The following is a 22,208-nucleotide window of genomic DNA, read 5'->3' as shown; positions in this document are numbered from 1 at the left end:
TATATATATATACAAAAAACGAGAATTGAATACGAACAAAACCAATATTGGAGTTGGAGCCGCCCTGAACAAATCTGACCTTTAATATTCTCTTCAGGAGAAAGAATGCAGTGATACATCTGATGATGGATTTAATTGGGTATAGATATCCCAATCAGCAGATATTAAAAACCTTTTTATTATTATTAAAAATTGAAATTTTTCCTTTTTTTATTTTTTTTCTTTTGTTTCTACATTTGTTTAAAGGTATGAAATGTGCTGTTTTCTACACCAAAACAAGTATCTTATTGGCAAGCAATTAGAAGATAAGTCCTTACTTTTTACATATATACATATATATTTTTTTTGTGTTTGAAAAATACACTGGTAAAAGTATATATGTACCCTGCTGCTCGCTAGAAAGATCAGTGGTTGGCCTCACACCCAACTGCGACTGCTTTAGTGCCGGAGAAATTAGTGGCTGGCCTTAACAACCCAGCTACAAGTGGGAAGTTGTCTTTTTTTTCTCTCAGACAAAAAAAAGAGACGGCTTATTCTAACTTTTTTTTTTTATATACATATCTGTTTATAGGAGTTTTTATAGAAAACTCAATTGTTTTGCAAATAAAATGCCTTTGTACATCTACAAAATGATGTACATTAATACTCTCTTTTGATAACGTTTAAAGTTAATTTAACGTTTGTAAATATATCCCAAAGCTTGTTTCAAACTTTAATTGGGTTTATCATTAACATAAAATAAAATACATAACATTAAAAAAAAAAAGACATATCATTTAAAAGTATTGAATCTTTTAATTTTGAGGACTTTTAGGGCTTTCCACCACTAATTTAGCATGTTTTGCCTCATTTAACATAATGGTCATTGGATTGGCAACCGTAGAAAGTAAGTCTTCATTCAGTAATACTTGGTTGTCAATCATTATATCGTCATATTTCTTTCTATGACTCATTTTTAAAACTTCAATACTATCAAGAGTATCTTGTAATTGCATCTAAAAAAAAAAAAAAAAAAAAAAACTCGGTCAGTGACTATTGCGATTAAAATAAGTTAACTATTATCTCACAGTTAGGTTTAAATGCAAACGGATAAATGATATCAGTTCATCATGCATATTGTTAATGCACAAAGGGATATCTGCCCTTTGTTCTTTGGTCATTATATACACTCCTGGCTCTGGTGTCATCATTGTCCAGTGTCTAACTGCATGCCCTATTAAACCAAAGTCATGTAAGATGAGATTAATTCATGTGTAAAACAAATAGAATCATTATTATTACCATAAACATGAACAAAATGAATTTTAATATTCTTAAAAGACGCGAAAGTTCCATGGTCATAATTGTTGGCAAGCGTTTTCAAGATTGAGAGCATTCCAAACATTGCTTTGGAATGATCAAAGTTTATCTTTTCTTGAGTTGCTTGTGCTAGGGCACTGGATATTTCAAGAATCAAAACTTCTTGCTTGTTGACATATATCCTGATTTTACCATCTGCTTTATAGATATATCGGGTATCTAACAGGCCTTGCTTACTTAATTGTTCTGTCATTGAAGCCAATTCAACCTCCCCTGGTACATATGTAATATCATATTTATTGCTGCGAAGCATTCTTATACACGCTTGCAAACAGGGGCTTATTAAATTGTTCTTCAGGCATGATTCTGACTCGGACAGAGTTTCACCGACATCATCATAAATTTGTTCAGCACTATGATATAAAGTGATGATACTATCAGTAAAAACCTAAAATCATATTTATGTATCTTACAATAATGAAAAAAAGTCGATGAGCAACTTTTTCTCAGCTAGATTGCCCTCCACAGAACGTAAGACTTGTATAGAATCCATCATTTCGTTACGATCAATCTATTAATTGAAAAATGAGAGTTTTAGATCATTATTTGTAACATCTTTTCATATATAATAACCTTTTGGACAATGTTCTTGATCCCTTCCTTGTAACTTCTACAAAGATTGTATTGTTTGATTGCTGTCATTTCGTTTTGCAATTGGGTATAAAGGTGTTTGGGAAGAGATGCACGGCAGTTTACATTATACCCATATCGGATTACCCCGTGCTTTTCAGAGCTATATTAATTTATTAATTTTCAGAATAAAAGGATTTTTATATCTTAGTACCTGAGCGATGGAAGATAGTTGCTGTTTTGGAGAGCAACAGATCGTTTCATGTTAATATGAAATGCGGCTTCATCTCTGAAGATATAATTACTCATGTAATTCATATCAGTTTCTAGCAGACTTTTCACCCAGTTAAATCGTTCTTCAATTTTTTTCAAGACTATTTCTTTCAACTGTGTGGAATTCAACTCTTTATCTCCTGCCAGCTTAGCTTTCTTCTTCCAACTTTGTGCTATGCTCTGAGGGGGACTTTATGTTGTCAAGAAGCGGTACAAGCACTCATATTTTTCTCATAAAGTAAATGAAAAAAAAAAAAAAAAAAAAAAAAAAAAAAAAAAAAAAAACTGATTTTTAATATAGGTTTGTTTCGTCTTTTTTAGTGACATCACTGTCAATAAGTATTTGATTGGCTTTCGCTGATATTCAACTTCATTAACTTCCATTTTAAAAAGAACAAAAACTTGATTACTTTCTTCGTTGTGAAGGTTCCCTTTACTATCTTCAAATAAGAAATGGTTCATTATGGATTTAATAAAATAAAATAGACTTCAAAAAGCAAGCAAAATTATTTTACTACTTCTGATTGATTTTTATTTTTTTTTATGAACAAAGGAAGAAGTAATAAGTATTATTGATTAATTGGATAAAGTGGATAAAATTATGCGTCAAATTACTATGAAATAATTACTATTGATCCTTTTATCATTTAAGCGTGAAAATAAAATAAGATATTTATAAAACATATATGAATTATATTTCTTTATAATTCGATTTGTTAATGCACATAAAGCGTGTTTACATGATATAAGTTAAACAAAAACAAAACGATATTTGTATAAGCAATTACCATTTTTGTTGCATTAAATATCCCGAATTACAATTCTTATTATAGTTCGTATATGTGAAATATCACTTTTTTTTTTCCTTTTTTTTTTTCTATTTTTAAGAAATGGATCAATCAAGTAGAATCGCAAATTGAGTTAAAACAGCAAAGAGTTGAAAGTCAATATGCTCGTTAAAAGGTAGATATAGGTGCATGTATCACAATGATCATTTAATATAACATTATAGATATAAATATATGTCAATTTAATATATATATAAAAAAGCATCATTTCATTTGAAAACTTTATTAGAATAGTTAATATAGAATATGCATATATGCAGAGTTTGAAAAAAATAATAAAAAAGAAATAATTAAACGGTAATAGTAGTAGTAGTAGTAGTTGTAGTTGCTGTTGTTGTGATTGTTGGGGTGGTGTTAGTGGTCATTTTCTTAGGTCTGAAACTCATAATACAACCATCTTGAGGATAAATAGTAGCAAAAATAGAAATTTCATCACTCTTTTCTGTACGTGTATGAGTCCATTCTAATTGAAGTGAAGCTTCAGCAATAACCGCCATCAAATGCATGATAGCATATTCTTTACCAAGACAGTGATGAGGTCCATTACCAAAGACCATAAAATTCTTTGGGTGCTTTTCAGCAGTACCTTCGGGACCCCATCGATCAGGATTAAAAGCATCAGGGTTAGGATATGCATTAGCATCATGAAGAGCAGGATAAGTAGTAGGAATGACCATTGCTCCTTTAGGAACAGTATAATTAGAAGTAAGTGGCCATTCGCGAATAGTTTGATAAGGAACCATTAATACAGGTGGACGAAGACGAAGGATCTCTTTGACAACTTGACGTAAATAAACACTCTCTTCCATCAATTCTAAAGATAATTCTTGATTCATATTACCCTTACGAACTTTTATTTGCTCATTATAGACTTTTTCAAGGACATCAGGATGATCAGCTAATAATTGGAAGGCCCAAGTTAAAGCAGAAGAAGTAGCATCTTGAGAAGCAAAGAGGAAAGTCAAGATAGTTAAAGCAATTTCTCGATCATTAAATTTTCTAGGAGCAGGCTTTCCTTCTCTTTCACACTCAATTTCATATTCATTCATTGAATTAATCCATGCATCCATCATTGATTTAACTTCACCTTTATTAGCCATTCTTAAACGACTATCTTTAATGCTTTCAATAAATTGTTTGACAATAAATTTACGTGATTGAATAGCCTTGTAAACTTTAGTGCCCGGTAAAGGAATAGGGAAATTGACAAGTTCTAATGCAGCCGTAATATTGAAATATTCTTGTGAAATTTTTACTGCTATGTCATCAGACATATAATCACCTAAAAAGACTCGAAGTGAAGCTTCCATATTAAGTTCACGGAATCGCAATTGATATTGTTCAGAAACACCATTTAATGAAAGCCATTCCATAAAATGTTTTTGATATACTTTTTCTTGAATAGGTATATAGATACTACATATATATAAAGGGTTTGTTTAAGAACGATGAAACATATTAAATAAAAAAAAATTTTTTTTTTTACCCTAAAGCTTTACGCGTGAATAAAACGTTTAATCCTTTACGATAATCTACATGAGCTTTTCCACTTAAGAATACCCAATTATCAGCGCAAAGGATATACTTCATAGAATCTACTACAGCAGGCTGAGCATAAACAGGGGCATTAAGAATTTTACGGCTTAATTCACAAGTTGAAGCGATAACCACAAATCTAAATTGTGTATTGTATTATTATCTGAGATTAATTATATAAAAAAAAAAAAAAAAAATCCAATATCCCCCCCGCATTTATATAAATATACACATCATGTATATTTTGGGATAATAGATATCATTATTCTTTAATAAATGATAACGATATTTACCTGTCAAACACACTAACACATGATAGTTCACCACTTTTCCATTTACTCATATATCCTTCAAAAGTAGGATAAAGAGAATCCATAAAAGCACCAATAATCGGAATTTTAAGGGTAGGACCGGGAAGAGATTTTTTCTTCTTTAAATAAACATATTGCTCATAAGCAAATAAGCCAACAACAGCAGAACATACAATGGCAGTAGTTGAAGCATGCTTTTGAGAGAAAGCAGATTTAACAAATGTGCTTATCACATTCTTTGCTGATTCAATAGAACGAGGATCAAAGAGGCTATATACAAGTTAGTTTCATTCTAGAGGAGATTGGTAAACATAAGAAAAAAAGAATATTTACCTTGTTGAAGACATTGTATATAAATATATTTATAAAATATATTTATATGTATGGAATGTAGAATATAAGCTTATGATCTAAAAGAAAAAATAAAAGAAGGAAGAAATGGGAAAAAAGTGAATAAGAATTTTTTAACTTAATTGTTTTAGTAATAGACAAAGGGGACACAAATTTATTAAAAAAAAAATCCTTAAATGTTACAGTGACAGCCAAAGATTAGTTTCAACCAAAGTAATAAAATCCAAAATGTGTTTTATTTCTTGTTCACTTCATGTATAATTGTAGTGGTTTCAAATATACCAAGTAAGTTATGCATATCTTCATGGGTATTATGATCGATAGAAGAACGACAGATCGTAGAATATAAGACAAAAAGAAAAATTTGCGTTAAATTAATTTGTCTGCTTCCTACTCCGAATTTAGTAATAGTCAAATAATGGCCTCTAGCAACCAGTTAACCATTAAATTTGCTGCCCTGTTTTTATTGTTCTGACTATGTCTTAAATACTATTACTTTTTTTTTTTATTATTTTGTTTTTTTAACTACAAACAATTTTTTTGTTTCACGATAGAAGATGATATATTTAGTTAATTTTTATTTTTTTTTTATTCCTATTAATCCGAAAGTATACAAAAAAGCCTCATATTGAACTCTCTTAATGTAACAAATAATTTTTATAATAGAGAAGTAATTTGTATATATTGTGATTGAATGATATAGATTATATTAGATGACTATTTGTATTTATTGATATATAAAATGCATAATAGTAGAATTATTCACGTTTTATACATAATAAAATATAAAATGAAAGAATTGAGCTATATAATATAATAAAATACTACCATGTTAAAGTAAATACAATATAGATTGTATATAAATGTTATTTTAATTGCTTAAATTCGTTTTTTTTTTAAAAAATGTATGAACTTTGGTTCCTGAATTGATATACAAGGTAATATTTCCAAATGTAGAGTTACACCTATTAGTGTTTTCTAAACGATTGTGCATCACTTTTTTTTTTTTTTTGCACCCCATTGTTTTTTATTTGTGAATCAGACGTGTAAATTTTATGTACTCAACTTTTTCTTGAGCTTTAAACATAAAAATGTCTGTTTAAGATATACCTTCTGAATACATGAATGACAATCAGATATAGATAAAATGAAGTCGATAAAAAAAAAGATGAGCCAAACATAAAGAGGCTAATGGAACTTGATAGCTTTAAAGCTTTCCGTAAAGGTTCAAAGGAAACTATTGTTGTTATTCAACGAGAATCAACAACAGTGAGTCGACAAGTAAAAGGTAAAAAAAAAAAAAAAAAAACTCCCCATCATTATCACCAAGGCTGTGACTACTAAGAATTCCAGAGGCTTGTATCACTCTTACACCTCTATGTAGGTACAAAAACTGATCGATTTTGTCACCAAGGAAGAAATATTCCCGAGAAAAGCGGAACTAACGGTGGATATAATTTTTTAAATGCTCAACATTATGTGAAAACACATAAAGAAAACAATGAGAAGTGTTTATCAGGTAACAAAAAGACGGTATGCTCTGGAGGAAACGATAGAAAACTTGAGCCATAACAGAATGACTTTTTTCTGTCAGTATTATGATAAGTCTACTGCTGCTGTCATGTGGCAGGCAAGAGATAAACTATTTTCAGCTTTTTTAGACAGTAAGTCAATCGCTCTTTCTGCTCTTCATAAGTAAAACAATGAAGAAGGAAAATATGTGTTGGAGTAGATGAGTAATAAAGAAATGAATTGGTTTGATAATTGTTTTTTCACTGATAAGACGGGATTCAGCATACACATAAGACGTAATTTTGGGAGGTATGAGCATGGAATTATCTACTAAAGCTGTGCTTCCATCCAACAGAGGCATTTCTATTACTATTATCGGAGCAATTTGTGAAAAAGGAGCTACTGACTTAATTTTTCGTAAACTAGATGTAGTTCAGAAGAAAAAAAACTTCCATTAAAAAAAAAAAAAAAAAAAAAAAAAAAAAAAAAAAAAAAAAAAAAAAAAAAAAAAAAAAAAGAGCCAAAAAATAGTGTGATTACGGTACTATTCAAACAGAAGTACCACCTGGACATTTTACACAGCTAACAATAAGCTGACAAGAAAAAAAATAATCAACTGATAACAGTGTAAAAAATGATAAAAATTTTTATTCTTATAGCTGAGGTGTTGTCCTTGTCTGCTGCAACTTGCTTTTAAAAAAAAATTGTTCCCAAACTGGGGAAAAATTGCCATATTAATTCATGATAAAAGATTAGGTATTGTTCAACCTACTTCTAACCCAACCATGAATTTTAGTAGTCATGTTAGCGAAAGTCAATGTACACCAACAATTACAACAGAAAATGTTGAATCAATCACAGAATCCACCAATACTACCAATCATGATGAATTTATTGCCAAGCGATAGAACCAAAATTATAGAAATATTTGAAAATTTAAATCTGGATACATGTTGGAAGTTATCTACAGGAACAATTGTAGAAGAAGAAACGGAAGAGTATGTAATTGACTATAAATATGAACAGTATGTACCATTAAAGATGATTAAAGTTAGTAACGTGGTAATAAGTTTGTTTGGGCTTCGTGTATTCCTTAATTTTGGATACAAGTGATAAGATTCGGGAAAAGTACTTTATCGACGAAGAGCGTTTGGAAATCAAAAGTTACAATAAAAAGAAGCTTAACGATCTGCCTATGTGATTGCAAATCTACATGGATTTCCTCAAGACATCAACAGATGCTATTTTATTTAAAAAAAAATAGATCCAACAACAAGAATCCCCTGTCAACGAGCGGGTAAGAAATACCCTTTTGGAATATTTTGGATTGTTTAAATAAACTCATTTACTTCTTACTGACCAATTAAAAGGGAATATGATGAGACGAGTATAGAGATTTATTGATACCGCCTTTAATGACTCAAAAATCAAGTGTAGCCGATGCAGTATGATTATAACCTAAATTTATTCATGACTATATTGATTTTTTTTTTTTTTTTTTTTTTGTAAAATATATCTTGAAGTCGAAAAAGCAAGCAAATCATCATCAGCTAGAGTGAATACTGATAGGACTTTGGCTGGCATCGAGGGCCACTATTGACGGAAAGAAGAAGCCATGTAAGTTCGAGCAATAGTTCATGGTCAAAGGACACTCTAAGAGATTGATTGGCAAAGTAAAAATCTGAACTTTGTTTTTGTCAAAAACACAAACTTACTAAGACTTATATCATACAATGCCTTAGTTTACATTCTTATTTATACATTCCTACAACTATTGCTGACCCCATTTCTTCTATCCTAAAAATATGCCACCTTAAAGTCATCTGCAATCACTTTCTAGACTAGCATATTAGAAAATACATTGTATACTTTTACAACAAACATCATTATCACTTGTAGATTTAATATAATATAATATTCCTATCGAAACTAAACCATTACAGTCAACATTATTTGTCAAGTCTCCTTTCCTTCATCGGATACAAGAGCAATAACTTATAAAATATATATATCCCCTTCACCTTCTCTTTTTTTTTCTTTCACATTTTTCCCTTGTACCCAAAAGAGTTTTTTTTTATACTTGATATATATTGAACTGATTTGGGCAAATTCAATGTATAAAACAATCGTGCTCAAAAGGACTATTTATTTAAATACATATTTAGATTCTTTTTTTTTGAAGAAAAATTGTTGCGTAAATAGTTTGGAAAAACACAATAAACTTATTTCTTAAATTAACAATATATAGATGTAACTTTTTTGGGTATATACATATTCACCTTTTTGCATTAAAAGCAGTTAAAGATAAAAAAAAGGGAAAAGCTTAAAGATGTTATTTCTAATACTTTATAATAGTTAAAGAAATGTATAATAGCAATTGCTTTATATGATTATTCTTCAATACTATATTATCTTACTATACTAACATATATGCCCTATTGTAGTACAATATAGTATAAAACATGATTCAAAAATGACCATCCCGCTTTAATTATTATGAAGTATTTTTTTTTTTTTTTTTTAGTCAGGAAAAGTTATATTTCGTTATATAAAAGCATTAAGAAAGGTTTACTCGATTGGAAGAATATATATACTCACCTAATAAATGATTGTATACACTTCTTTATTTAGAAGAATTTATAGTATGACACTATTAAATAAAAAGTCAATTTAAACAAATATAATTGTATTATTCTTAGTCTCTCAAGTTTATACATCAATGCACATACAGACATTATTATATTTTGCTTTGTATAAATCAAGTGGGAATCTTAAATCTTTATAAAAAGTAAAACAAACAAGAAATATGTATGCCAATGTAGTAACGCATTTAATAAATAAAAAGATTCTTAATTTTTAACTACGGATCTGATCTATATTATTTTTTGTAACAGAATATTTTCCAGGAAGAAAACAATTTTTAAGCGGAAAAAAATCACTCTTTATTATCTGATTAAATTTTTATATGACCCAAAAAAAAAAAAAAAGAAAAAATAAAAAAAAAAAAGTCATTTAAATTTTGAATTTTACTAAACTACACCTTCTCAGATAAAACCCTTCTAAATACTATTATATATTTAGTATGAACCTACATAACATATGTAACTATAAAAGTCTTTAGTGTAAAATTAAAAATTATAGATGAATATGTAGTTTTTTTGTATTCAAATCTACATCTTTCCTTTTCCCAATCAACAAGTACAATAGTAATATGTACGCACATTTACTTAGATTTCCTGAATTATGCAAGATGTCGATGCTAAATTTTGATTGGTTAATTTGCATAAACTAATATATTTTTAGAGATTTTTCAATTTTTATCTAAAATAACATGCCTATGATAATAAGTGAACTAAAATCAAACATAATTAAAAGATATTATATGATAATATATCATGTATAAAATGCGTTGGTCATTATTCATCTAACTGATAGCATATGATTTATTAAACACACTATTGCAGGATCTTCTAATGTCAATTCGGAGATAAATTTGTATATTATAAAAATAAAAAAAATCTATTGGGCATCTTAAAAAAAAAAAATATCATCTAATCTGCTAATACTTCCTTATAACAGATCCTTGACAAAAAACTAAACTTTAAAAAAAAAAGTATAAATACAAGCTTATTTATTATTAGTTTTTTTTTATTATTTATATCTTTTTCTTTTATTTTCAATTTTACAAGATTCTAAACAAATAAATAAGAATGGTTGTTCCTACTAATCTTGGCTTTCCTTATGTCGGTGCAAAGCGTGAACTCAAAAAGTCTGTAGAAGCTTATTGGTCTGGTAAGATTTCAGCTGACGAACTTAAGACTGCCTATCAAAAAATTCAAGAAAGTCAATGGAAATTACAAAAGGAACAAGGTATTCAACATATCCCCTCTGGTGAATATACATTGTATGATCGTGTTTTAGATACTGCTCATCAGTTTGGCGTTATTCCAACTCGTTATCAACATATTAAGGACCCTCTTCAGCAATTTTTCGCCATGGGTCGTGGTCTTCAAAAGCCTGCCACTGCTACTACTGAAAAAGTGGATGTTCCTGCTCAAGAAATGAAGAAATGGTTTGATACTAACTATCACTTTATTGTTCCCGAATTTGAACCCAATCAACAATTTACTCTCCAAGCTCCTGTTGCAGTTGAACAATACAATACAGCTAAGGCTCTCGGTATTGAAACACGTCCTGTTATTATTGGTCCTGTTACTTTCCTTCATCTTGGTAAGACTGCTAAAGGATTTGATCAATTTGATACCCTCACTCTTCTTCCTAAACTTCTTCCTTATTACGTTGACCTCTTGAAGCAGCTTGAAGCCGCTGGTGCTGAATGGGTTCAAATTGATGAACCTGCTCTTATTTTCGATTTACCCGAGAATGCCAAAGCTGCCTTTGAAGAAGCTTACAAGACCTTTAAGGCCTCTACATCGATCAAGATCTTGGTTGCTGCTTACTTTGGTCGTGTAGAGAATAACATCTCTCGACTTCTTCCTCATGTTGATGCCATTCATCTTGACCTTGTTCGTGCTCCTGAAGAACTTGATACCGTTTTACCTCTCTTGAACAATAAGCAGACTTTGTCCCTTGGTCTCGTCGATGGTCGTAATATTTGGATTAATGACCTTGCCAAGTCAATTGAATTAACTCAAAAGGCCGTTGCTGTCCTTGGTAAAGATCGTGTTTTCGTTGGTCCCTCTTGTTCACTTGCTCATACTCCTTTCTCTACTTCCTTTGAAAAGAAGATTGCTGAAAAGAACCCTGAACTCTACAGTTGGTTGGCATTCTCTGTTGAAAAGGTAAAAGAAATTGTTACTATTGCATCTGCTGTCAACTCTGGGCTTGATTCTGTTAAGGAGACCCTTGATGCAAATGCTGCTGCTCTCCAATCACGTCGTACCTCCTCTCAGACCACCAATCCTACTGTTCGTGATCGAGTTGCCAAGATTTCCCCTGAGGATTGGAAACGTCCTGCTGAATTCAATGTTCGTCGTCAAGCACAAGTGAAGAAGCTCAACTTGCCTCTTTTCCCTACAACCACCATTGGTTCCTTCCCTCAAACTAAGGAAATCCGTGTGGCTCGTCAAAGGTTCAACAAGGGTGAACTCTCTGCTGAAGAATATGATGGCTTTATTAAGAATGAAATGAAGAAGATGATCGAATTCCAAGAGAAGGTCGGTTTAGATGTCTTTGTGCATGGTGAACCTGAACGTAATGATATGGTAGAACACTTTGGTCATCTCCTTCATGGCTTTGATTTCACTGAGAATGGTTGGGTTGTATCTTATGGCTCTCGTTGTGTCAAGCCTCCTGTTATCTTTGGTGATGTCTCTCGTCGTGGTCCCATGACGATTGATGAAATTGTCTACGCTCAATCCCTTACCAAGAAGCCCTTGAAGGGTATGTTGACAGGTCCTGTGACGATGATGAAATGGTCCTTTGTACGTGATGATCTTCCTCTTAATCAAATCTGTACTCAAATTGGTCTGGCTCTTCGGGATGAAGTCGTCGATCTTGAATCTGCTGGTATTCCTTGTATTCAAGTAGATGAACCTGCTATTCGTGAGGGTCTTCCTATTCGTCGTGCTGACTGGGATGCTTACCTTGAATGGTCTGTTGCCTGTTTCCGTCTCTCTACCTCTGGTGTTCGCAATGAAACTCAAATCCATACCCATATGTGTTACTCTGACTTTAATGATATCTTTGATGCCATTGCTGCATTGGATGCTGATGTCTTGACAATTGAAAACTCCAGGTCTGATGAAAAACTTCTCAAGATCTTTGAATCAAAGAAATATCCGTAAGTATATATAATATATATATATGTATGTATATATGAGAGGGATAAAATGATTAATATGATATATTTAATTTAGTAATGAGATTGGTCCCGGTGTCTATGATATTCACTCTCCTCGTGTACCTTCAGTTGAACAAATGAAGCAAAAGGCTGATGATTTACTCAAATACCTTAAGCCTGAATTATTATGGATCAACCCTGATTGTGGTCTCAAGACAAGAGGATGGACTGAAACTGAAGCTGCTCTTAAGAATATGGTTGAAGTTGCTCGCCAGCTTAGAACCCAATTTGCTTAAGTTTAAACCTCTTTATATATGGAAAAAAAAAAGTTCAACCTTTAATTTAGATATCCCTCCCTTCTTCTTCCACTTTCTCCAACTATCTCATCTCTTTTTATTTTTTAATTTTTTTTTCAATTTCATGTATAATATATAAAGTTCAACACTGTATATAGTCTTTAAAAAAAATAATAATAATAATAAAATTATCATTTGTCATAAATAAATATAAATTCTTTAGTTTTAAATTTTTCTCTTTTTCTCCCTTGTAATCATCTTTTTCGTCGCGTATATACATCTTAAAAAGAGAGTGAGAGATTATAATAATGCAATACTGTTCCTACTTCTGTCTAAAGAAAAATATAATGTGGCGTTCATTTTATTTTTTTCAACTATCTCTTATTAAATGAGATAGTATACGATAAACAGATAAAGTATTTATTTTAATTGCACGTTAAAGCTGCTTGTCTGGTTGAGCTCAAATTGTGATTAATGATAAGAATTTTAAATCTTCGGATGTAATTTACGTGACAAAAGTGTAATATTTAGTTGCAGAGACGGTATTCAATGCAAAAGAGAAGCTTAAATAAAGATATCATATCATTCCATAGATTAATTGCTTAATGTGTATGTAAGAAATGTGACCAGCATTAAAGTTTAAAATTTTCGTGTATTTATAAGCAAACTTTTATTAGTGATACGTTTTATATGAATTGTAAATATTACTGCGATCTTAAATAAATAATAAGAAAGAAAGATATAAGAGACACTATCAATTTGTAGTAGTTTTTATAATATCCTGAGTGTTATTTTAGATATATTCTCTTCATGACCACTTAACAGAATAGCTAGGGTTTATTTGTGATTAAGTTTATCAACGTAATATTAGGTAATTTCTCTTTTCTGAGTCTAAACCTTTCTTTATATTTCTATCTTATTATTAGTGGTAGGATCTCAAACATGTATAAATTATGCTTTTCAAATTTTTTTTTTTCTCTTTTTGATTTTCTTCCTTTTTTTTTTTTTTTTTTTTAATCTTCATTTATTTTATTCATTTTGTTAAAGAGAACAAAAATGGCACCTAATCTTACTTTGTATACTTTCAAATTGTCTCTTTGGGCAGGTGCTCCTCGTTTAGCTATTAATGAATTGGATATCAGTCATGTAAAGCAAGTTGAGGTTGACCTTTCTAAAGCTGAAAACTTCTCCCCTGAATACTTGAAAATCAACCCTAACCATACCGTTCCAGCATTAGAGATTGATGAAAATGGTAAGAAGGAATATCTTGACGATTCTATCTCCATTGTAGAATATCTTGATACATTGGCTGGCCACAAGTTGAGTCTTCCTGATAAAAAGGAAGAGATAGACGCCTTTTTGAAGGAAATGCATGAAAAAGCCGATGTTGGTAATCCTCTCTTTTTCACTTCAGGAAATGCTGAAGAAATGGAAGCAAAGAAGAAGGATATTGTTCCTTTCCTTGAAGGTCGTATTCAAGGTTGGGAGACATACCTTCAACAATCCCCCGAGCATGCTGATCTTTACAATAAGAACATCAAGGACACTAAAGAACTTTTATCCAATTATACAGGCGGTGATGCTGAAAAGATGTACGAGCTCAATAAACATCTTTGGGAAGTAGGCTCCAAGTTTCTCGATAAGGCGGAGGCCATCTTGAAGAAAAATGGTGATTATCTCTTTGGCACCTATTCTATCGCTGATATCCATTTCACACCTTATCTTTTCCGTAATCTGATTGTTCGTACACCTGAACAGGTCTATGCTAATCGTCCAAATTTAAAGGCTTATTATGAACGTCTTCAAGCTCGTCCTAGCTTCAAAAAGACTTTTGAATAATAGAGCTTTCATTCTTACCTTCTTCTTTCCTCCCTCACTTTTTTTTTCCTCTCTTTTAAAATTTAGCAATATGATTTATTATTTTATAAATATATTATATAGTTGTTTGCGTGTTTATGATTCATTTCATTTTGGGGCTTTGCTAATTATACAAGCATTTGTGAAAAAAAAAAGACATAGAGAAATAGTGTAACAGAGGCATAATAATCAATTATAAATCAAAGTGTTGTAACCTCCCAAAAAAAAAAAAAAAAAAAAAAAAAAAAAAAAAAAAGTAGAAGCCCTAATTCTACTTACTAATAATGAGGTCATCCAGTTCGATTTTTTTTTTTTCCTTAACACAATGATTATTTAAACATCTCTGACTATTTCAAAATTACATAAACTTTATGTATTATTTGAATTTTTATTGCTGTCTTGTTATTTGAATAAATAAATAAATATATACATCGTTGATTAGCAATGAGAAAAACATTAGTTGAAAACATTGAAGATGGAGCATCATCATACCTACAAATATAAGCAGCTGTAATTCTTCCCTTTTTTTTTACATCTGCGTTTAAAAAAATCAGTTTGTCTTTTACACATAATTTCATTTTTTTTTTAAAAAAAAAAAAGACTTGTTTTATAATACATTGAATAATGCTATTGAGTGCATTACGAGAACGTTGGTCAAAGAAGAGAGCTTCAAAGAATACATGGGATCTCAAAAAACAAGTGAAACTTTTTAATCTACTACAAAAATCAATTCCCATCCTAAGGTAGCCCAGGCACACTTGTAAAAAGAAAAAAAAAAAAGGAACATAGGACAACTGAACAATAATAATGTTTATGAGAGTAGTCTTTTATTATTTATTATAGGTATTGGTTGGATATTGATGTTACCGTATGAAGGATATAATAAGCAAACGTATATATCAGAAAATGCTTTACTACCAGGACAGGTTTTTATCTTTTTTTTTTTTTTAATGAAAGATTGAATTGTCATGAAAGTTTATTCATTCAAAATAGGTTAATTTAGAGTATGGCTATAACGACTTTCGTACAGCTGAAGATTATCGTCAAAAAATTCTTGAAATTCAAACAAAAGATAGTGAAACGTAATGTTTTCATTTCTTTGTTAATATTATATTCACATCTATTTTATTATTATTTTGGGGGGGCGTTTAGACGAGCAAAATTTATTCATGAAGAATTTAGACGAACTGGATTTGTATCTGCAGTGCAACATTTTGTTATTGATGGAAAAGAACCAAAGATGGTAAGGAAGATGTATATATAAAGCAAGCAAGAAGAATTAAGTATTTAATGATATTTAAAAGGGAGTCAATGCATTTGCTATCAATAAAGCACCTCGAAGCGATGGTAAAGAAGCGTTGATTTTGAGTGCTTCATGGAAATCAAGAACAGGAGAATGTAGATATACACCCCACTTCATTCAAGTACACATATTGACGAGTATTTTAAAATAGATAATACAAATGGTATTGCATCGCTTTTATCATTGGCCAAATTATTCAAAAGAAATGTCTATTGGTCAAAGGACGTGATTTTATTAGTAACAGATGAAGGACAATCTGGAACACAAGCTTGGTTAGACGCTTATCATGGAATAACTGAAAATGGTAATGAAAAAGAGAGATAGAGAGAGAGAGAGGATAGAAGGAAGGAATAAGAAATAGAATTAATATTAGATACACACATGTAGATGAATTTTCCTCGGTTATTATGCCTAGATCTGGTGCAGTTCAAGGAGTTTTAAACCTGGATTTTCCAGGTATACAAGATTATCAAAGCCTTGGTATCCTTTTTGGTAAATAAACAAATGCCCTAAAGCTAAAAAAAAAAAAGAAGAAGAAAAAGAAAAACTAATGTAAACTTTCTTAGAGGGAGTAAATGGACAATTACCCAACTTGGATTTAATTAATACTGTTGTTCTTATTGCAACTAGAACAATACCAAGTATTCATGTTACTCTTCACGACAATAGTAGAAATCTATTTGAAGGATTCAGTCATTATCGTAATTATTTGGATTCATTAAATCATTTATTACAAAGTATGAAATATTTAGTATTTGGACATCCTTCAAGTGATGCAGGACTTTATCTTCGGTAAATAAGCTATTAAAATGATAGTAGACAAAAAAAGTGAAAGGAGAGTTAATACAGATGCATTTGTATATATGTATATTATAGTTATAAGATTGATGCAATCACTATACATGGTATTATTGGCAGTGACAATCTAAATCAAATCTTTGGTTTTAATCGTATTGGAAGGTAAAATAAGATGTCTATAGTCATTTTATGATATTAAATCTGTTTTTTTTTTATTATTAGACTAGTTGAATCTACATTTCGTAGTTTGAACAATTTATTAGAGCATTTTCATCAGTCATTTTTCTTTTATCTATTACCACAACCCAATCGATATGTATCTATTAGTCAATACATGCCGCCTATTATCTTGTTTGCATGTGCTCTCATATTTCAGTCTTTATCTTTGTATTATTTAGGTACAAAAAAGAACATATATCGACCAGAGGAAATGAAGAAAGAAAACAATTTAATTCCACCTGCTTATTCATTGAAGAAACGCCATACAGTTTTTGGATTTACAGTCTTGATCATTACACATATAACTGGTATTATTATCTTTTATATTATGCAGCCTTCATTTGGTTGGAAGTATTTATATCAATTTGATGAATATAAAGTAAAATTAGACCGAAATAAAAATAAAAATAAAAATAAAAAAAAAAAAAAAAAAAAAAAAAAGTAACTAATACTCTACTTTATATCCTATTTTAGACTCTTCAAATTCAGTACATGACTTCTGTCTTTATTGCTTTCATGACGATTACACTCAGTCTCTTATGGATAAAAAATACAAAGTCTACTGAACATGATGGAACAATTTTAAAATCATTCTGTCTTGCTCAAAGTGCACTTGTCATCACTACTGTCTCCCTGTTAAACTTTACATTAGGTGTAGCCACAGCTATTCTAATTTTAGTACCTTACAGTTTAATTCAACCTTGTCATGATAAACATCCTATTCTAAAATGGATTCAAGCTAGTATTTTAATCTTATTGTCACCAGTGTGTCTAACATTCTTATTCTGTCATATTTCTAAACTTAGTCTAGTTGACACGTTAAAGATTCTCTTGACAGATTATCAGATTGTCCATTCATGGTTTTTGACCTATATTTGTACAGTCTATTGGCCAATTAATATGGCAATGATGATCGTCGTCTTTACGAAAACAATATCCTAACCAAATAAATAAATAAATATGTATACATATATGTATATATGTATATCTTTTTATACATATTCTTATATATATATAAATATATGTATATAGTTACATATATTTTTATTATTTTTATTATTTATATATATGGTTTTTGAGCAATGATAGAATGCCATTTAATATAAGTGTGTGCATGCCTCCATTCTTCTGGTAAACTAGTGATATAGTCATCATATTTTTCAGAACTAAGATTCATGACGATAGATAACCAAGGCTTTAAAGATTTTAATAAAAAGAGATATTGACTTGACATAGCTCTTGCAAATTCAGAACAATGCCCTTGTGGTGTAGTCGTGATAATGGATGAATTTGTTTCATTAAAGGTACCCCAGCCTAATGGAAACATTTGAGATATATCTTCTACACGTTTAAATCCGTGAATAGAAAGTAAAGTAGGTAAACGATGAACAACATAAGGATCTTGTTGACGTAAGCTTAGTCCATGAATCACTATTAAATTATAACAAAGTGAAATGAGACGATTTATAGCTAGTTTACAAAGTAGTCATATTTAATTTTTTTTTTACATTTATCATTCATAAAACATTCATTTTCAAGACTATTTTGTGTTTCAAGTTCCTATATGAATGAAGAGAGAGAGAGAAAGTTATAAAGAAGAATAACATTTTATCTGTATGCATTTATTTATATACATATTTACTGGCTCAACAAACTCAATCCAACCTCCTGGTTTTAGAACACGCTGATATTCAAGTAATAAAAGTTGCCAGACTTGTCCTTTTAATGCCCAGTTCATATCACGTTGATAAATGTAATCAATACTATTATCAGGAAAGGGTAACAATGGAACTGCATTGTTAGTAGGATTATCATGGTTGTTGTGTGCCACAATAGAATCACATGTCCTAAAATGGCAATTACGTGGCTTGATGTCTCTTGGATAGAATACCTTTTGATCAATGCCAATAAAAGTAGATTGAGGGAAAGCGGTACTCATTTCCATTGTCCAAGTACCAGGGCCACAGCCAACGTCCAAGACGACAATCCCCTTTCGTAGTTGTGAACGAATAGGTGAATTAAAGTCAGATCCGAATGCTGTACGTAATAAATAATGCTGTTCTACCATTCTATCTTGTTCAGCATCATCGAGTGTTAAGACATAAGACATATCCAGTATTAAAGGATGTGGTTGTCTTTTAGGTAATAAAATGCTACTTTTACTTGATTTCTTTAATGATTTTTTCTGACTATTATAGATAATTACAGGCGAAGTCGCTATCCCTCTTTGCTCTTCATCTCCATTTGTTATTGATGATAGATGTTGATCCATAAAATGAATTAATATCTCTCCAGAATTAGTATGAGTGGATGGTCTTTTAGTAGGACTACATGTGAGTTGCTGAAGGTTATAAGTCTTTGTCTTTTGTGATGAATACATCCTTTTCCACGGACTGGTATTATTATCTGTAGATGTCATCATCATTTCTGACGTGTACAAAGGCCGAATAGGAGGATGACCGTTATTGTTATTCTTTGATGATAAAACCTTCTTTCTTATAATCTTTTGTATTATAAAAGAAGAATTATTAAATATCATTATTATTTTGGTAGTAAAAAAAGAGGGAAAATAATAGACAAGATTTGCTTTCTTTCGTCTTTATAGTGTGTCTGTACCAAATAATTTAAAGTTTATCTCTTTTCTCCTTTTTGTCAATAATATTAAGGGGAAAGGTGGTAAAAAAGAAATAATGCATATGACGTGTGTATTGTTGTTTGTTACCTCCTGAATCAATAAATAAGCTTATATTTTATTCATTTTTATAGAACAACAGTAGTGGTCGCAACATGAAATAAGCGGATTTTGAAATTGAGAGAGAGAGAGAGGGGGGCGGGAATTTTTTTTTTCTCTAATGCGTGATTTTTATCATTTCAAAGGGAGGTTTTGATTTCTGTGTATTTCACTGATAAAACTTTTGAATGAGCACTCTATAAAGATAATAAAGGAAGAATATTTTTTTAAAAGAAAGGGAAATAACGCTACGGAATGGATAGAAAATGTAAACTTATTTCACTTGGAGGCTTTGATTAATATGAGCCATTATTGTATTGCTTAGGTAACATAGGAGAAGGGGAGGAAAAAAAAAAAAAAAAAAAAAAAAAAAAAAAAAAAAAAAAAAGTCGAGTGCAATAAAGTGGAATGGTAATGCAGAAACTGACACAAGATGAGAGCATGACATCCAAATGTATGGATTCAGTATACACACACACACACTAGGAGTAGCAATGCTTCCATAAAAATGACTCAGTTAAAGTGCATTTCGAATAAAAAGACTCTTTATTTTTCAATAGTCAGTATCTGATTCATCACTTTATTATGTCTTTATCTTCATTACTGAGGATTATTTTCTTATTTTAGGCTGTACAATAATAAATTGTGGATATAAATATTACAAGTCTTCTTTTATAAATAATATATTTATATACATATACATATATATATATATATCTTCATACCTGACATAGTAAAATATCATTATTGTTCATTAAATACTCTTCTACTCTTATCTTTTGTTGTATTAATCTATTTTTTAATTCTAATGTAATTATCTCCATTTCTTCCAAGGTATATGACTTTGCTAATTGTTCTCTTAAATCAGTAAAGATGGGAAGACATGTATGAAAGAATTTAAATAAATGGGCTTTTATGATACCAGGTCTTGTTATTATTTTAGGCCTTAGTTGCTTACAAATATCTAAATATTCTATGGCTACATCATATGATATAGGTGGTATCTTTCTTTTATCATCGAAAAGCATAGGATTATATAACAGTCCTTCTGCACTCATAACACCATCTGCTCCTGTCTGTAATAAGCAGTCTTTTAAATCGTTATGATATAATATATTACCATTCGCTATCACAGGTACTCTATCTTTCACTGCTTCTTTTACTGCTCTAATCTTCGTCCAATCTGCGAGTCCTGTTAAATGCCCCTTCTGTTCTCGTAGCCGTCCATGTACTGTAATCAATTGTGCTCCTGCTGAGACCAGCATCTTTGCATATTCTACTGTCTTCTCTTTACTTTCAAATATTCTAATCTTGGCTGTTACTGGTATTTTTAATTCTCGATCTAATGTGGAGATCATCTTGTAGATCAATTCCCATTCATCCTGTAAAAAAGATCCATATTTCCCTTTTTTCGCTATATGTTGTGGACATCCTAGATTAAGATCAACTGCATCACATTGGTCCTCAACCATCTTTGCTGCTCTTAATAATATATTAGGATCATTAGCACAAAACTTTTGTACACAATACATAAAATATATATATATATATATATATATGTATATAGAATAAGTTATTTGGAACGAACTTGGAGAGTCCATTGGCTTATATTTTATTTTACCTGCACAATCAAAGGTCGATCTTCTGGATTAGTGGACCATTGATCCATGCGATATTTATGACCATGATCAGGATCACTGAATAATCTAGCATGAAACATGGGTGTATAACACAAATGAGCATTGTATCGTCGACATAATATTCGAAAAGCAAGTTCAGATTGTTCTACCATTGGACCAACTATATATTTTGGTGATCCCAGGATGTTTTCATAAAATTCATATCCTCTTGTCTTTGTTCCATAAAATCTACAGTGGTTTAATTGTTTTAATAGACTTGATTGTTTTAATAGCATGAATGATGATGATAAAAAAAAAAAAAAAAAAAAACAAGGGTGTGAAAAAGAAAACCTTCTTCGAGTATATTGAAACTCAAACAATAACAAAAAAAAAGGGGGGAAGAAAGGAGAATATCAGAATGGTGATTTACAATTTAGTAAGTCTAATGCTTACAATTAAACAAAATAAGGATATTCTATCAAATCATGTTAGTTTCTATCATACAGAGATAAACCCACTTTGCATAATGTGTAAGGTTAATATTTAAGGATTACCTCATCATAGAAAAGAATTTAGTTTCTCAAGTAAATAAACGGATTAAACCTCAGTAGTCAATTTTTGTATAATTTCTTACTATCAAGACAACAAATAGCACTATTACATCTCTAAAATATGAAAAGCTTAACAAAAAAAAAAAAAAGGATTTATCTATCAAACATATTATGTCATTTTTTTTAATTTTATTTCTAAAAAAAAAAAAAAAAAAAAAAAAAAAAAAAAAAAAAAAAACTATCAAATGCCTTATTCACCGACTTGTTCTTT

General features: G+C 30.4%; 8 protein-coding genes across 8 annotated transcripts; 4 read left to right on the top strand and 4 right to left on the bottom strand.

The window, feature by feature from the left end:
* Window positions 1-1,012: 1,012 nt before the first annotated feature.
* Window positions 1,013-1,752, bottom strand: BX663DRAFT_94989 (uncharacterized protein). Its single transcript, XM_051532360.1, has 2 exons — window positions 1,282-1,752; window positions 1,013-1,213 (listed from the first exon to the last, which is right to left on the bottom strand). Exons 1-2 carry the CDS (start codon window positions 1,610-1,612, stop codon window positions 1,059-1,061), a joined length of 486 nt encoding a protein of 161 aa, XP_051381954.1. The 5' UTR covers window positions 1,613-1,752; the 3' UTR covers window positions 1,013-1,058.
* Window positions 1,753-3,340: 1,588 nt separating this feature from the next.
* Window positions 3,341-5,244, bottom strand: BX663DRAFT_487234 (cytochrome P450; the record flags this gene model as incomplete). Its single annotated transcript, XM_051524730.1, has 4 exons — window positions 3,341-4,466; window positions 4,537-4,725; window positions 4,880-5,167; window positions 5,231-5,244. 4 exons carry the CDS (start codon window positions 5,242-5,244, stop codon window positions 3,341-3,343), a joined length of 1,617 nt encoding a protein of 538 aa, XP_051381953.1.
* A 1,195-nt stretch (window positions 5,245-6,439) lies between these two features.
* BX663DRAFT_487233 (uncharacterized protein) lies at window positions 6,440-8,754 on the top strand (the record flags this gene model as incomplete). The annotated part of the gene is made up of 6 exons (XM_051524729.1): window positions 6,440-6,536; window positions 6,633-6,781; window positions 6,843-6,912; window positions 7,560-7,822; window positions 8,025-8,057; window positions 8,704-8,754. The coding sequence occupies 6 exons, from the start codon at window positions 6,440-6,442 to the stop codon at window positions 8,752-8,754; spliced, it is 663 nt and encodes a 220-aa protein (XP_051381952.1).
* A 1,665-nt stretch (window positions 8,755-10,419) lies between these two features.
* BX663DRAFT_513081 (5-methyltetrahydropteroyltriglutamate-homocysteine S-methyltransferase) lies at window positions 10,420-13,068 on the top strand. Its single transcript, XM_051528089.1, has 2 exons — window positions 10,420-12,563; window positions 12,640-13,068. The coding sequence occupies exons 1-2, from the start codon at window positions 10,471-10,473 to the stop codon at window positions 12,857-12,859; spliced, it is 2,313 nt and encodes a 770-aa protein (XP_051381951.1). The 5' UTR covers window positions 10,420-10,470; the 3' UTR covers window positions 12,860-13,068.
* Window positions 13,069-13,568: 500 nt separating this feature from the next.
* On the top strand, window positions 13,569-14,936 carry BX663DRAFT_536934 (uncharacterized protein). The gene is made up of 2 exons (XM_051530645.1): window positions 13,569-13,787; window positions 13,907-14,936. The coding sequence occupies exon 2, from the start codon at window positions 13,916-13,918 to the stop codon at window positions 14,696-14,698; it is 783 nt and encodes a 260-aa protein (XP_051381950.1). The 5' UTR covers window positions 13,569-13,787; window positions 13,907-13,915; the 3' UTR covers window positions 14,699-14,936.
* A 284-nt stretch (window positions 14,937-15,220) lies between these two features.
* On the top strand, window positions 15,221-17,989 carry BX663DRAFT_513074 (Gaa1-like protein). Its single transcript, XM_051528088.1, has 11 exons — window positions 15,221-15,459; window positions 15,540-15,642; window positions 15,710-15,798; window positions 15,869-15,959; window positions 16,021-16,114; window positions 16,171-16,323; window positions 16,407-16,511; window positions 16,586-16,811; window positions 16,896-16,979; window positions 17,040-17,415; window positions 17,511-17,989. Exons 1-11 carry the CDS (start codon window positions 15,341-15,343, stop codon window positions 17,976-17,978), a joined length of 1,908 nt encoding a protein of 635 aa, XP_051381949.1. The 5' UTR covers window positions 15,221-15,340; the 3' UTR covers window positions 17,979-17,989.
* On the bottom strand, window positions 17,990-19,158 carry BX663DRAFT_456288 (S-adenosyl-L-methionine-dependent methyltransferase). The gene is made up of 3 exons (XM_051523859.1): window positions 18,679-19,158; window positions 18,545-18,596; window positions 17,990-18,467 (listed from the first exon to the last, which is right to left on the bottom strand). The coding sequence occupies exons 1-3, from the start codon at window positions 19,144-19,146 to the stop codon at window positions 18,097-18,099; spliced, it is 891 nt and encodes a 296-aa protein (XP_051381948.1). The 5' UTR covers window positions 19,147-19,158; the 3' UTR covers window positions 17,990-18,096.
* A 1,012-nt stretch (window positions 19,159-20,170) lies between these two features.
* On the bottom strand, window positions 20,171-22,171 carry BX663DRAFT_513061 (dihydrouridine synthase-domain-containing protein). The gene is made up of 4 exons (XM_051528087.1): window positions 22,134-22,171; window positions 21,389-21,682; window positions 20,493-21,281; window positions 20,171-20,395 (listed from the first exon to the last, which is right to left on the bottom strand). The coding sequence occupies exons 2-4, from the start codon at window positions 21,680-21,682 to the stop codon at window positions 20,378-20,380; spliced, it is 1,101 nt and encodes a 366-aa protein (XP_051381947.1). The 5' UTR covers window positions 22,134-22,171; the 3' UTR covers window positions 20,171-20,377.
* Window positions 22,172-22,208: the final 37 nt, after the last annotated feature.

Source organism: Cokeromyces recurvatus, assembly GCF_025118155.1.
Source record: "Cokeromyces recurvatus strain NRRL 2243 chromosome Unknown BX663scaffold_16, whole genome shotgun sequence".
Lineage (NCBI taxonomy): Eukaryota > Fungi > Mucoromycota > Mucoromycetes > Mucorales > Mucoraceae > Cokeromyces > Cokeromyces recurvatus.
Note: the sequence above shows the minus strand (reverse complement) of the source record. Positions and strands in the feature narration are given on the sequence as shown.